We start from the raw sequence: 16018 nt of genomic DNA, 5'->3' as shown, positions 1-16018 counted from the left end.
TAATGGTCCACCCTTTCTATATGCAGCAAAATCTTAAATATTTTTCATCGCTCGTATCGAGCCGTTGACGATAGGAAAAACGTTAATACGAAAAAAAAAAATGCAAGCCTATCGATGGGAGATTGCTATAGTCAAATCTTCCAGTATATGAAAAAAAAATGCGGTCATACATTTTTTACTATTCAAAAATGTTTTTGTCCGGAATTGTTGCGTATGAAATGGATCAGAACGAGAAACGGCAGGCCTCGATAACTGCTATGGGCAGGGTGAAGTAAGCTTTTTCCTGTTACTAAACACGTTTGGTATGTCGCACGCGTAATATTATTTCTGCGCAGTTTTTGCTGTAATTCACTAAGCATGCAGTCTTTAGTAAAGCTCGCGCTAACGAAACTCATTTTTTTTACCGTTTTTTATTTTGGAGACTGACTGCAGCTAGCGGCGTTATGCAGACGCGTGTGAGGCAAGGTCAGCGATCGCCTGAATGTTCCGACTTGTGACGCCGGGCTCAATTTTCGAAGTTGCTTTACATGTAAAAAATTTCAAAAAATAAAAATAATCAAAATGTTTGCTTGCACATGAATGAGCGTTTGCATATGAGCGATGGCTCTGCAAATAATTGTTTTGGGAATGCGCGTGCGCTGTAATCGGAATTAAAATAAATATACGAACCGCTTATCTCCGTTGTAGCGATTGACAAACTAGAGCATTTTTTCTCTTAGCCGTATATAGCAAGCAGCTGGTAGGCGCATTTCGTGCGTGTTTTCGTTTTTCTCCTCAGCCTCGCGTGTCGCCTTAAGGCCACTTTATTTTAAGTTAAAATAAAAATTATTTCCATCATTATTCATCGAAACACGTAACAAAATCATTATTATTTGGCCAACAAACCTGCATGCACCGAAGTGCTCAGTCACCCAACGAAATTAAGCATCTTGCGAAGATGGCCGTGCCAAAAAAAAATGGTATTTACCTCGAATTCCACGTCTTAAATGATCTCGTCATTTGCATGCGATACACATTTCGCCGTTACGGTACCGGCTTTTTCGTCAACAATCTGCTTCACGTAGTGGGACTGATCCACTAGCAGTTCTTTTTTCAAGTTCGCAGCGAAAAAAAAAATTCACTGTCCACTATTTCTTTTAACCTACATCTCAGAGCGTACTGCCGCGACCGAAAGAAGTGCGAACAGCGGAGTGCCTAGGCTCTCCGCTGTTGGAATTTATTTTCGTCACGCTTATACTTGGCTCGCAACACAAATACACTAGAGACATCCGTGATACAATAATGTACCACTCTAGCGTCTTTTTGTTACTACCGAGATAAAAACGCATTGAAGATAAATTCCGACTGCGCAGCGCGTGGGCGCCGTGCTGTTCGCATTTTTTTCTAGCGCCCCTGTACATTTTGCTAATCCTCTGAAGCTCGCCAGCGTTCAAGCACGAGGGAAAAAGCTCGGGACTGCACAAAGAGATTTGCACGCTGGCCAACACGTGCAAAGTACGTGCAGAACTGGCTTTTTTTCAGGGGAAAGCGCGCTGCTCGCGCAGCTACTCAATGGGAGGGGTGACCGGTTTGCCCGGACAAAAATACGGAGTCGGTCGGAGAGGGCGCTTTTCACTGGCGTCCGCAGCGCCCCCCTGCGAAGCTGCGGTCCCCTATTGTAAATGATCGGTTCTCTTTCGAGGTTGTACGCGGCATGAACACTCGGTGGCCTGTACTCTACATAATGCAAACGTATTGCAGACAGCCACAAACACCCTTTTCAGGGACCTATTAAAGATTGGCACCAAAGCACTCTCGCAGTTCGTCTGCTCTCCGTTGAAATTCAGGTTCACGTTGCCGGCGAGCCGAGCTTCTCGGAAAGCTAAAGGTGCACAGAAAGCTCTTGCTACGGCGTTCATGGCAGTTCGCGATATGAGCGAAAGTCATCCTTGAATGGGCCGTGGATGGAGAATAAACCGGACCTCGACGCCCATTCAGCAGGTGCTGCTGGCTTCCCGCGAAGAAAACTATTTGCGGCGTGTGAAGTTGGCATCGCCGCAACGCACGCTTTGTGCGTCTGAGCGGTGCGCCGTGCGCTACATGACACGCCTCCCTGACACTCTGCGCGGCCGACGTGGGCCCGCGCGAACGTGGGGCAAACCCCGACTGTGGGCGGCACTGTACACCACCTTTCACTCTTATTCACTAAACCCATCTTAGTATAACTAAAACACCGCATCACGACAGTTACTACGCGGCAGTTGAATGAATGAATGAATGAATGAATGAATGAACTTTATTTCCGTCATCATGGGGCCTCACGGTCGGGGCGCAGCAATTAGGAGGGGGCGCCTCCCAGCCGGCTCTCAGCACCGGAGACCGCGGAGAGAGTCTTGTGGTAAGCTGTCTCCGCCTGACGGATGATGAGTCTCTGCTGATCCGGGTCGTGGCTTCGGATCAGCGCTTCCCAGGTGGCAAGGTCTGGGATGATTTGTGTTTTAGCCCCAGGAGAATCCTGACATTCCCAAATTAAGTGATTTTGCGAAGTGATTCTGTGACAGCTACTGCAGAGCTCCGGCTCCCCAGTATCTTCGTCGTGCAGTATAAAGTAGGGAAAGAATCTGTTGACCTGAAGCCTCCTCCAGGCCCTGCACTCCTTTGGAGTGAGTGACCTATCCGGAAGTGAGAGTGTTCTCCTATCTAGTCTTGGTGTTTCAGTAATTTCTTTATACGTTATGAGAGGGTCTTTATTCCCACTCCGGGGCACTTCCAGAGCTGCTCGGATGTATAATTCTCGAGCGAGGCTGTGAGCAGCCTCATTCCCCGGAATGCCCTCATGAGCAGGAACCCATACGAGGGAGACCTCTCTGCTTGAGGGGTATCTTCTTAGTAATTTAGTGGCTTGACTGGAGACCCCACTTTCACAATTCAAATTTGCCGCATTGTGATTTGCCAGCAGAATATGTGGCGCCATCTGTGGCAGACATCCGCTACTACATATAGCAACGAAGCAGCTGACCCAGTGGCACCACTACGCTACTACCACTAGGAAAACGTGAAAACCAAAGCTTTGCATGACTGTGGCATCGTCTTCCGTGGCCTTAGCGTCATTTAAGAGGCAGTAGTTAAGAAACGCTCGTGACAGAGCCAAACGGAGCAAAACCGGCTACGCAGAGCCGCCATGCCTCCACTTCTTGCTGCCGCTTCCACGTGCTTCGCGCTGCTGTGCTATGAGCCCGTGCTCTTTTATACTCCTCACTGCACTACTATTGCTTATCCTTTCTCAGCGACCTGTGCCGCCTTCTTTCTGCGTTCATATCCAGCCTTACTTTTTCCATGCAAGGCTCATGCTTTGCCTCAAGGCATCAAGACCTTCGAAAAGTCGGCTTTCCCTCTCAACATGGTGGTGAAGCCACCGCAAAGAGGACTGTTTTATCATATTTGCTATCTATTCGTTTCGCGGTCCTAGACTTCGCGCATACCACAATGGAATTCTTACTTGAGAAATACACTGTCATGGCTGGACGCTCTTAACTATAGCTGTTGTTTTGAAAAAAACTTTACTATAACCAGCCCAAAAAAAGGTACAGTAATCTATCGAAGGCGAAATGGGACCGCAGCTTCACTTCATTATATCAGTTTTTACTATAACAGAGTTTACTATAGCGGGGCTCTACTGTATAGTCAACATTATAGATTAAAAAAAAGCAATTCGTGGGGTCATGAATATGCCATGACTCCTACAAAACGTGTCATGAGATTACAGCAGAAATGAAAAGATTGTGCCTCATGTTGTAAGAACCGAACCCTGCAATGTCAAAGAAACGAGGACTTATAATTTTAATTTGACATTGAAAACCTCACAAAAAGATATCTTGCGGTGAAACCCACTATTATCAGTGTAGCCCACCACGTGATCATATCTCGGTAAAATATCGCTCATTTGTTTTAAATGCACAGTGCATTTTTCTTTCAGGAGTGTTCATCATGTTTTATTATAGTTTACACTATCTCCAGTGCACCCTTCGATAAAAAGTAACTTTCTTTTTGCATCGTCGACCAGTGCTTTTGTCACTCATCAAATTTTGTTGACAAGGTGTATGCATCACTGTGCCGTCACAGTTTTTGAGTGTGGAAACTAAAATAGATGCTATTCTATACTAAAATATCTTATTACTGTCTGGTGAGGAAGATTTATATTAGTTTTTGGTAACTTTTGCCAACTTGCAATCGCCATCGCGTTTGCTGATCATCCAGCATTGGGGTACGTAAAAACGGGTGCGTGCACAGATTTTAAAATGCTCGGTAAAAATCTTCTACAGCATTTTCCACAAAACCGTTGCTTTCCGATGTGCCAAAAAAAATTGCACGCTTAGAATAGAGTGTTCCGTCCCTTTAAGTAGAGATTTAACCTGGCTGCGTCACACTGAAAAGTGGTTTTTGAGGAAAGGATATGAAGTATCTGTCTCAAATTTCGGTCCACACTGAACAGCTCCAAGGGAGAGGATAAAGAAAGAAAGAAAGAGAGAAAAAAAAGAAAGAAAGAGGTGCTGCAGTTTTGCCTCCATGGAAGCACAGTCCCTGAGGTTAGGTTCGAACTCAGGAACTCCAGCTCAGTAGCCAAACGCCCTAACCACTAAGCCACCGTGGCAGGTCTTTCACATCACTAATTCAACTTATCAAGTCCTATGGTATTTAAATTGTAACCTTTCCTTAGTTCCATAACACTTCTTGCTAACTTGACATTTATACATTCAAAATTAAAGTTTTCATGTGCAATGTATGATCCATGCCATGCTAACCTAATCACTATGCTAGAATCGATCCAGAACAGTGCTGCCAGATTCATCTGCACAGATTATTCTTATCACACTAGCGTTTCAAGCCTAAAATCTAAGCTCCATCTTCCTATACTGCCCTTATCAGTGAAAAATCACCTGTTTTTTGTTGTGTCATAAATTTTATCACACTTTCAACAATGTAGCTCCCCATCCCATGCACTCATCGTATTTTTCGCAACAGTCACTCTAAAGCTCTTAAACCTGAGCAAGCTTGCACGGAACATATCCGTTTTTTTTTCTCAGAACAAACAGCAACTGGAATGGCCTTCCATCAAAACTGGCGACCATCACCAATCCCGGTCACTTCAACTCCGCCATCGAAAACCGTCTGTATTCAAGCTAATACAGTTATTGTCAGCTCAACCCTCATGTAATTGTCCCTTGCTGAACTTTGAGAAAAAAAATTAATAAATGTGAGCCACACACAACCTCTTTTTACTCCACTTAAACTACTTCGGGACACCTACAGAACCCGATTATTAAGGTATTAGTATGAAGCTGATCTAAAAGGACAAAATAATACACTTAACATAAAGCTTAAATGAAATATTCACTCTCTCAGACATGTTGAAATGTGGGAAATTCCACTGCAATGATAAATTATGAACTTGAAATGCTGTGTCCTCTTCTACCTTCACACCTAAATAAAGATATGTAGTTCTTTCTTCCGACATATCTGCTTGAATTTGTATTTTTGAACCTTGTATTTTGTTAAACAGACATGTTTGTTCATATTTCATGTGTCTGTCATCTCCCATAATGCCATACAGCTTTCTGTTATACAGTGCCATTTCTTTATTTGCATGTATGTACAATTGCTTCGTCTCTACTTTGAACTGCCCTCTGTGGCTTGGTTTCTGTGAGCATTTATTTGGGTGTGCATTTGTATTTCACAGTTCTGCCCTCGCAACCGGACAAAATTTTAACTACAGTTGAATCTCGTTATAATGAAGTTGAAGGGGCCTGGCGATTACTTCGTTATAGGCCGTGTTGACCGAGCTTCCAATGGGAATAGGGGATATTCAAAACTCCGCAAGTGCGCTTTCCCGCATAACAATGTTGCCCCAAACAAGATGGCTGACCATGCGTTTCCAGCTGAAACAAAGCAAGAAAGACTGGTTTTTTGTTTGATTCTTCCAAAATACTTTCTTACATTCTATCCACACCTTTAGCGCCTGTCCTGTAGCCCACGTAGTTCCTTTATAGCGAAGTCGGCCATCTTGTTTGGGGCAACATAGTTATGTGGGAAAGCGCACTTGCGGAATTTTGAATATCTCCTATTGTCATTCCTTCATTATATCCACTATTTCGTGATAAACAATTTCGTTATAACGAGGTTCGACTGTACTTGCTGTTATGCCATGCCGCCATGTAATTAAGGGTTGTGAGCCTAATCAAGCCCGCCATTCAGAGGCTTTTCGTCCATGGCCCTCAGCATCACCAATGTTGGAAAGAACATTTCATCTGATCTGAAGTCTAAGTGTTTTCTCCAGAATTTTAATGCAGGAAGCAGTTCTATGTCCACTGCAGCAACAACGAAAACAGGCACCAGGCCGGTGTGCGGTTCAAGTGCCAAGACCACAGGCACTGCAGAAATGCTCGCACTTCTTTACGAGGCAAAAAAAATATTCTTCACACTACACACGGTTCCCTCCATAAAAAACCCTACATTCCTTGGCAAAAGCCAAGAATACCAATTCATTCAGTTGTTTAGAAATTACAATCCAGGAAAGTTGTCATTCGGAAAAAGAACAATCGGGCTGTTACAATCAAATCTTGATACAACGAACACGGATTTTCTAATTTTTGGCTTTATCAAACTGTCCCTTAATTTTTAAACACATACATGCAATTCTTGCTTTTTATACAGAATGCGGTTAGCCATAAAACGGATATCCGAATTGCCGAGTGCCAGTCTGTGCTCACTAAGATGACAGGTGGCAGGCTTTGCCTGATTACACGAGTTGAACGTTCGTGGCGTGGTAAGCGCTTGCTCCATAGTTGATGTTTTACGTCACATTTGCCAACACCTTGATGGAAGAAACAGTGGTGTGCATAGCTGGTAGCCAGGCAGTCAACACTCATCTGTGCCTCTTACACTCATCAATAGTGCCCCGGAACCAGCAATACAATCGGTTGTAGCCTTCCAGTAGCCATCCTCTGCTCACGTCGACAGTCAAGAAGGTGGAGAAAAAGTGAAAGCTTTCGTTCTGGCGTCCAATTTCTGTAACGCCCAGAAATCTCCCCAACTGGCGTTTGACCTGCTGCCTCCGTGCGCTGGCGGTGCTGTGCGGGGAAGCCAACCTAACTGATGTTTGGCGCCCTGTTTTTAGTGGTCTCCACAACAACATGAGCAGCGTCGAAACCGTCCTAAAAATTCGGCGGAGGCCTCTCCCAGTCACCGTCCTTTCACTGACTAAATTACTCTTATCCTGAGCAAGTTTCTGGCAAAATTTTACCCTATAAATAGCGGTTACATCAAACTCTCTTAATTTTTTACCTGTTTTGTACCCGATGTCAGACTGTATATACTTTAGCATTGGTGGGTTGCTGGGCCCATGCAAGAAATGCAAACCTAAACATTACTAGCGACAGTGTGCCCTTTATTTAACTTCGTTGCAGAACTGGTTTGCACGCAAGTTTAGAAAAGGTTCACACAGTCAATAATGTTCAGGTACAAATTTCTACAACAAACTGCCTGCAACTAAATGTTGGCAAGAAAGTCAAGAATAGACAGATCGTTGTTATTTAAAAGAGTTTAATGCGCAGTCAGCAACCTCTCCTGACCACTTACACCAGGCTACTTCATCTGGAAATGGCGATGTTTATTACTGTCCTTCAGTTGTACATTTACAATACCCATGATGTCACTGAACTTCTCCACAACCCCGTTTTCCCAAACGCTAGCTATGTACCAATCACTTCGGGTTGCTTTGGCTTACAATGTTAATGTTGACTACTGTCCTTCGGCGTCGTAGACCTGTATGACATCCATGATGAGGTCAGCAAGCTTCTCTCGTGTCATGTTCTCGCAGAGTGTCTCGTACCAACTGAGCACGCTGTCCTCTCCATGCGGAACTCGCACGTCGTAGGCAAGCAGTGCCACCTGGAGGACGGCCACCGCCAGCTCCTGCGGTGGGTGCCGCAGACAGCCTGGCTGCAGGTAGGTGTCGCACAGCAGCGACCATGCCACTTGGGCCAGGGGGACTTGGCATGGAGCACCACCACGCGCACCGCCGCCACCACACGTGAGGGGGCCCAGCCAGTCGGTCAGTGACTGGAGGTAGTGAAGCAGATACTGGGGGGGAAGATACAAAGAAACAGGAAGGAAAGAATTACAACATAAAGAAAAAACAATCGCACAAACATCCACTGCATGCCTTACAGTCATTCTCTCTCTTTAAAGGTGCAGTGAAGAGGAATCTCAAATCGCCTTTTTGCCGCGGGGACTCAATCTACACGTTCCGAGGATTCTTAGAAAGTGATTTATTGCCCTGTGTGGCCAATTTCCCTCATTAAATCGGATTAACGTCCAACTCCCACCTTTCTTTTATTCTCCCCTTATGGTGGGTGGAGTCGACCAACGCATGCAGTGCCTTTCAGCCAGCTCCGTGGAGGCTTGCCGCTCTGCCAACGGCGGAGTAATACGTAGTAATCCGTAGTAGCAAACAGTCCGCGCGTATTTTATTTCTGCATGCTTATTTTGCGGCTATATCATCTGCGAATGAAACTATTTATTCACGGAAACCTAAAAAACAAAATAAAGTGAAAGCAAAGCCTCCACGGAGCTGGCTGAAAGGCACTCCACGCGTTGGTCGACTCCACCCACTGTACGGAGAATTAAAAAAAAAAGGCAGGAGCCGGACGTCAATCCGATTTAATTAGGGAAATCCGCCACACAGGGCAATAAGTATAAGTTTCTAAGAATGCTATGAACGCGTAGATTGAGTTCCCGCGGCAAAAAGACGAGCTCAGATTCCTCTTCACTGCACCTTTAAGGGTGTTCAGTTGTTTCCTTCATTCTTCAACAAGCACCATGCCCACCAACACTGGCTGCTCCCACAGCTTCTGTCTGTGAACGTGTGCTGCTGATGACTCTATTGAGGCTGAATTAGTACTGGCATGGCATTGGAAGAGATCGAGCTCTAAAGAACACTCTAGTTGTACTCAAATTTTTACACTGAATCTGTCCGCAGCGACTATTAAACTGCCTCTGCTGCGTTTTTCTGGCCCGCAGACAAAGCACGAGGAATCTGCATATCACAGTCAATATGACCTACAACTACACAGCTGTGGTTGGGGTGATGGTAGGAAGACAACAAAGACAAGTCCTCTTATCAAAACATTGGCTAGCGAAATGGGGCTACCCCCCAACCCTTGGCATTTTTGTTTTCTGAAACCACACAGTTAGCAGCTCATGACAAGGTTCTAAAGCACACATCCCAGCAGTTAACAACTAGCAAGGTACTTATTCTTTGCAACTCTTACACTATGCCTAGCTGTGTGAAAAGAGGTCATACTGATAGTCCAATGACCACAACATTTGTGTCGCAGCTTCTGAACTTCCATTACGCGAGGTACCACTTATCACCCAGTGGAAGCCTTTGCATGCAGGCATTACTTGTAATTGGAAAACAGATTGTCTGGCTCCTGCTGCTCATGACTATAACATGACGACAAAGTTCCATTTTGTCTTGATAGCACTTGTCTGCTGATTCATTTGGGCCATTCTAAGCAGAGTGCATTGCTGGTAGACGATCCATCCTGTCTTGCAGGAATGTTCTGCTCAGGTGAATGTGTGCGTATATACATAAACCAGTGTTCACAATGTTAACAAGCGCCACTTGTGACCATGGTATTGGGCATAGCACTTCCCGTTGGACTAGGGCTGCGAGTCGAAACATTTCCAGCTTTCTCTGACAGAAGACTTTGCAATGAGTGCACAATGCCAAGGCAAACTCACCCGGTGTGGATGGTCGACAGAAACTTTAAACTGGAGTACTCGCAGCATGAGCAGCTCACACTGGACGATGGCATCACGCAGGCACCAGTACTCTTCTGCCAGTGGCAAGGGATCCGACTTTGGATAGGCAGTCCTGCAGTAAGAGTGCTGTTGGAAATCTCTAACAAAGCCAGATGCAATTGTTACGATGTCCCCGGTTTTCCGGGTGTAGACGTTTCGGCTCTTTCCTCGTTGGCGTTGCATAACCCTCCTCGCAGCGCCGCCCCTCCTCCTCCGCTCTAAGAGTGTGTTCCTCGTATTTTCCCGTTTTCATTTGTTTACGGGATGTTTCGATTGCTCTAATCTGTGCACCTTGTTCGAATTATTAGTAGCGGCGACTTGGGTTTTCCTGCGTTGAACTGATACCGCGAAAACGTTACCACGTTCAGGAGGAATTGCCGGATAAGTGTTGTATTTGGCATTCGAGGAAAAAGGCAAGAAATTAATTTATGCTTTGAGCAACTGCAGCGGGAATGAATCAAACTAGATGCAGCATCAGCATTCTGTCAGTAGACTTTTTGAGAGCTGGATTCATTCCTTCTAGGACAGTGGCAAGCAGTAGGTTAACTACACACAAATTTATTTTCCTCTGATGCAAATTAAAGAGTCCTAACATTATAAGAAAAACCAAAGTTGCCGCTACGAAAAATTCAAACAAGGTGGGCATATCAGTGCAATAGAAACATTCAGTGAACAAACGAAAACGGAAAAATACGGCTAACACACTCTTACAGCGGAGGAGGAGGGGCGGCACTGCGAGGAGGGTTATGCAACGCCAACGAGGAAAGAGCCGACGTTTCAACGCTATCAAACAGAAGTATTCTGCGCGCCAATTGAGAGACTAAGTTAGCGACCTATGTGAAATAACAGGCTCGTGCAACGTCATCATTTGCCTGCCTTCCGATAATTCGAAACAGTGCGTTTAATACAAAACGTTGACCAGAATGTTACATGAATCACGCTTAATAACAGCTCTGAAACCATTCCCACTGAAAAGACACAGCGTAGGACCGTGCTAAAAACGGGCCACTCGCAATTAGTTGCGACAACGCCTTCAAGGGTGAGCGCTCCCGCACTCACTTGTGGAATACATTCACCACGTCTCGTATTTTGAGATGGTCCTCTTCGACTTTGCCGGCCAAATACATCGCTGTTGCTGCCACGAGCTTGGAGTAAAAGAACAGACGCAAGTTACAAAACAGCATGAAAGCTGACATTAAGAGCTGAATAGCAACACTTACATAGAAGTCATAGTCTTCTTGGGAGCATTCTTGAAAGAAGCGGTGAAAATACGTGGCAGCGGTTGCTGCAGTTTGAGGTTTGGCCTCTAACTTCGTACCTGCAACGTTGCATACAGAGCACAATCTAGTGAAGCTCTACTACTATGAAAGTCGGAAGAGCCGACGTAGTAACGTGGCATAAAGATTAATCTCACCTGCTTCGAATATTAATCTCACAGAGCCGATGTAAGATGGTGCCTTTGGGGTAGTCATCGTGAAGGTAGCTTGCGCGCGCAGAATGCGCTCACCACGCCGAAGTTGTTAGTGCCGCCTCGTTTCACAGTGCACTCGCAGATGTCTTGCCTGCACACAAAGCGATTTTGGAGTAAAGTTACCTTGTAGAACGACCCGCTGGCATGCCGGCACTGCTAAACACTCGCTGTATGCACAGTATGCACTTGCGACCAACTTTGCCGGCACCGGCAATCAACGGTGACAAAAACAAAAACGACCTGCGCGCCACCTAGAGTGTCTTCTGTAGGGAAAAAATAATTGATCCTGACACATGTTGAAAAATAAAACATAAAAACGCAATAATTAGTGGGTGAATAAACATTTATAGAGTACAAAATAGAGACGAACTTTCGCTCGCAGCGAAAATACGCGTTGCGGCGACTGTAAATCTGTCATCAAAACGACGTGAATTCTATCCTTGCACTATTTTCACGTCTTTGGCAGCGTCGTTTTTTTTTCCCCCCCATTTTTGTTTGCGTGAAGATGGCTGCTCCCATGCAGGGTTTGCCTGCTGGGGCTGCCGGCCCGCCCGGCGGACCCCCTGGCCCATCTATGTCTCAGCACCCAAGCCAACCGCAAGCAGTTCATTCCTCACAAGGCCAAACATCTACAACCGAGGTCAAGTTTGACAACGTCGTCAAAGTGAAGGCGCTGGTTTGGTCTTTGAAAGAAGCGCTCTCGGTGAGTTGCCTGTCGTTTTACTACTGTCTGAACTTTTCCAGGCTCTTGATTGTACTTCTGCCGCCTCATTTCAGAATCTGGTGAAAGTGGCAGCTACGAATATATATCACACAGCAGCAGTGGACAATGGAGTGTGAGTTTATTGTTTCGGAGCCACTGACGCCTGAATCGAGGTTGACGCTTGTGTGTGACTGTTGTGGTTCGCCTTGCAGGCGAGCAACCACATCGGACGAGTCGGCGCCTCCAAGACTTGACAAGGCCCTCGAAGATTTCTTTTCGATCTGCAACCAGATCGAGCTGAATCTTGTACGTATTCCTCATTGACGTTACACCGTGGTAGAATACTCCCGAGGCATTCTTCGGCGTATTTAGACTCCTAGAGTAATTGCTGAGCCGACAGAGTTCATTCCCTGCCCTGGAAATAAGTGACAGGGATGTCAGTTTAGACGCGTTAATAATGCGTTGAGGCACCAGTGCATGTAGCAGCGGGGTACATTTCTAGACTGCAGCATCATAGCGTTCAGGCTGCGTCCTTGCGCGGCCGTTTTCATATCGAGGTTGTTTCCTTTCTGCCTTCGTTTGCCGCGTGCGGTCAGCACTTTTGATACTTTATGGCGGCTCAGAAATACCACTTGCCAGTTCAGTTAGGCTGAGGTTGAAGGTGTAGAATTTCTTTATGGAAAGAAATGTGAATTCGGGAACCGAGTGGTGCTACTGATGCAACTCAGCAACTGATGTGAACTGGTGAACGAAAATTGGTGTCTAAGCAGTGCCCAGTTTTGTTTAGAATGGTGGCTAATGTCTTCTCACTAACTCGTGGGATGTATAATGGAACGGGTTTAATGGTCGGGCCACCAAAGAGGATACAGATTGGTTAAAATGTCAGGTGCTGAAGAGGATTTTAATGCGAGGAGTGTGTTAAAGGTCCCGTTGCCCAGAAAATCTGGCGTCGGCGTTGTGAGCAAAAAATTGGTGGGGGTTTAATGTAGTTAAACCGAAAACGCGTGCAAAAGCAGGTGTTCATTCTTCAACTGGAGGGGGCAATTAAGCTCTGCCTTAAGAGCACGACGTGGTACTAGTAGAGGGTGAATGCACATGTATGCAGAATTTTTAACTCTCTATTTGACATTCATAGATGGCGTTGAGTCCTCATACCCCTATCAGCGCAGTGGCGCAGCAGTTAAGAGAGAGCCACTGGCAGGTGGCTGTTTCTATCGCATTCACCGGTGGTAATTGTGCGGCCCATGTTGCTCTTCCCAAGCAACTTCTCGCGCAGCTGGCGCAACGCTCTTCTGAACTTGCCCAATGGATGGATGGATGGATGGATGGATAGGAGCGCCCCCTTTGAAACGGGGTGGTGGCAATTGCCACCATGCTCAGCTTTTCTTTCTTTGTTATTTTTTTTTTTTTACTGTGTTGGCAATTCTCATTAAGATTCTCCATCACCTTTGCCTACGGTTTCCTACAATTCTAACCTTATGCCACATCTCTGCTTTTCAGCCACCAATCCTCCAATCGCTTTTTGCTGACTTCCACTGCAGATTTATTTACATGACCATTGTTATCTTTAAACCCTAGGGCCTCAGAAAGAGTGACTGTGCCCGCATCGACAACCGGATGGATACCATCACATTTGATTATGAGGCGTTCAATTGTTTCCACAGATCTACCACACACTGCACATGTGTCATCTTCTTCGTTAAATTTCTTTTTGTAGCTGCGCGTTCTAAGACTCCCTGATCTAGCTTCAAAAAGTAGGGCACTGCCTCTTGAGTTATCATAGAAAAATTCTTTCCTGATCTGCCTTTTCCAGAATCGATATAGTTCTACACTATGTTTCTTTTCCACTGAATTCATCCAATTTTTAACTTCCACGTTTTTAACCTGTCGTTTAATGCTCTTTCTTTCTCCGTCCTCATGACCGGCATACTTACTGGTTAGTTTTCTAGTTCTTTTTAGTTTTCTAGTTCGAACTCAAGCGGCACAGCGCCATCTGTTGGAGCACAGCTGAAGCGGTTGCTAGGCAACGGCGACTCAAGGTCGTTTGGTAGCCGCACCGCCACGAGCATACGCGACGAGCCGAGCTGGGCTGCTGTAGTGTTGCTTTCGGAACAAAATCATGAGCAACCTAGGAGGTGGGTGGGCCACCTATGTCACGTGACCTTGAGGTGTCATCACAACCTGCCATTTTAGTATGGTTTGCCTGCTTGCTGTTGTGAGATGGGTCCCTGCTGAAAGTGAAAGATAAATTGCGGCATTGTTGATGGGTAAGGCTAGATGAAACTAAGCTTCTTTATTGTTGCAGCGTACCATCCAAGAGTGTGCCCTGCAGCTGCGAGACAGCCACCAGTACCTGCCCGTGCCAGTTGTGGCCACAAAGCCAGACCCCAGCAACCCTCAGGATGGCACACTTTCCTATACCCAGTACATCAACACCATCCGTGCACAGGTCAGCTTTGCCAAGGCTGTTCAGGATGTGCTGAATGAAGGCGCTCGAAGAATTAACCAGCCAGAGTAGTTTTGTTCGTCAAAACGTACCTGCGACATCTGGTGTAGAATGCGTGCTGAGGCACAGGTATGGATGAGCTGTCATCGACGACTTCACCTTTCATAGCTTGTAAAAAAATAAACCATATCTCTGTCTTTCTCTCCATTTCATTGCGTCACCTTCTTGCGAAATTCTGGAGCTGCTTGCCGTAGCAGCTGCTTAACAGAAGGCTTAGGTAGAAATTGCTAACTGTATTTTGCTGCATTACTTATCTTAGTCATGTTAGCAGTCATACCATGAGCTTGCAGTTTAATGTAGTTAATTGCCGGTTTTGGACTAATAAATAAGATGGCACTATCTTGCATGCATCAGTTCTTGAAGTGGCCTGATTTCTAGGTTGCTGCAGCAGTATGTGAATATCTGGGAAGTGCTCCTGTTTTGTTTTGTTGAAAATGTTGCTTCAAGTTGGTTGGCATAATAAATCATAGTAGCAATCTTTTGTACTAAAACTGCACCCATTGCAATTAAATGGGACACTACCTTGGGGAAATTCAAAAGTTCCCATTACTCTCTGCATGTCATTTTTCGTGCACTTTTCTTGAGTGCGGTGTAATAAAACATATGGGCTTACAGTGCTGGTTGCTGGACTGCGACGCTTGTGTGCCAAGGACTGTCTTGAGTAGAACTTGTCGGACTAGTTGGTTGATTACAAATGCAAAGAAAGAACTGTGCAAACGAGGCACGGACGGCGAAGAGGCAAAGACTCACACAGATGCAGAGTAAGACATCATAAAGTTGAGAGAAGTCAACAGCCACGGAAACCAAGGGGCACAGGGGTTTTTAATTTATTTATTTTGTGGTGTTGATCAATTTATAATATTACTGAATATGTGATCGCTTAAAGCTAATTGATTAGAAAAGCAGAAGAAAAAACAACCACATGCCGCCAGTGGGATCCGAACCCACGACCTCCGAATTACGCGTCCGGTGCTCTACCGCTGAGCTACGGCGACGGCTGTCAAATCTTCTGTTTTTGGGGGTATTTATGTTTACAAGTAACCTAACCTTGGGAGTGTTCACCAGCGCCACCCACGTTCTTAAGCGGCGGACGTAGCACGTCCTTAGTTACCGCTGATGTGACATAGAACGTCATCAAACGGTGAGGGTGGAAGCTGTTTGAGAACCCCCTTATGCTTCCTAAGATTTGACAGCCGTCGCCGTAGCTCAGCGGTAGAGCACCGGACGTGTAATTCGGAGGTCGTGGGTTCGGATCCCACCGGCGGCATGTGGTTGTTTTTTCTTCTGCTTTTCTAATCAATTAGCTTTAAGCGATCACATATTCAGTAATATTATAAATTGATCAACACCACAAAATAAATAAATTAAAAACCCCCTGTGCCCCTTGGTTTCCGTGGCTGTTGGCTTCTCTCATATTTATAACGAGCCCCTCATTCCCGTCCCTCTTGTTTGCTTAATTACATCATAAAGTTGTTAGTCTGGGCTTTCTGTGCAC

At 45.6% G+C, this 16018-nt stretch overlaps 2 protein-coding genes and 1 non-coding gene across 3 annotated transcripts; 2 read left to right on the top strand and 1 right to left on the bottom strand.

Annotated features, from left to right (window-relative positions):
- Nucleotides 1-7560: 7560 nt before the first annotated feature.
- koko (cyclin Q) lies at nt 7561-11549 on the bottom strand. The gene is made up of 5 exons (XM_089555729.1): nt 11258-11549; nt 11064-11161; nt 10903-10988; nt 9784-9916; nt 7561-8118 (listed from the first exon to the last, which is right to left on the bottom strand). Exons 1-5 carry the CDS (start codon nt 11313-11315, stop codon nt 7777-7779), a joined length of 717 nt encoding a protein of 238 aa, XP_089411855.1. The 5' UTR covers nt 11316-11549; the 3' UTR covers nt 7561-7776.
- A 234-nt stretch (nt 11550-11783) lies between these two features.
- Nucleotides 11784-14670, top strand: ix (mediator complex subunit intersex). The gene is made up of 4 exons (XM_089557214.1): nt 11784-12017; nt 12092-12150; nt 12230-12323; nt 14323-14670. Exons 1-4 carry the CDS (start codon nt 11820-11822, stop codon nt 14533-14535), a joined length of 564 nt encoding a protein of 187 aa, XP_089413340.1. The 5' UTR covers nt 11784-11819; the 3' UTR covers nt 14536-14670.
- Nucleotides 14671-15718: 1048 nt separating this feature from the next.
- TRNAT-UGU (transfer RNA threonine (anticodon UGU)) lies at nt 15719-15790 on the top strand. Its single transcript has one exon. It is a non-coding gene; the product is annotated as a tRNA-Thr (tRNA).
- The last annotated feature ends 228 nt before the right edge of the window (nt 15791-16018 follow it).

Source organism: Amblyomma mixtum, chromosome 8 (genome assembly GCF_055824585.1).
Source record: "Amblyomma mixtum isolate Tamu chromosome 8, ASM5582458v1, whole genome shotgun sequence".
Lineage (NCBI taxonomy): Eukaryota > Metazoa > Arthropoda > Arachnida > Ixodida > Ixodidae > Amblyomma > Amblyomma mixtum.
The sequence above is the reverse complement of the archived record's forward strand: the minus strand, read 5'-3'. Positions and strand labels throughout refer to the sequence as shown.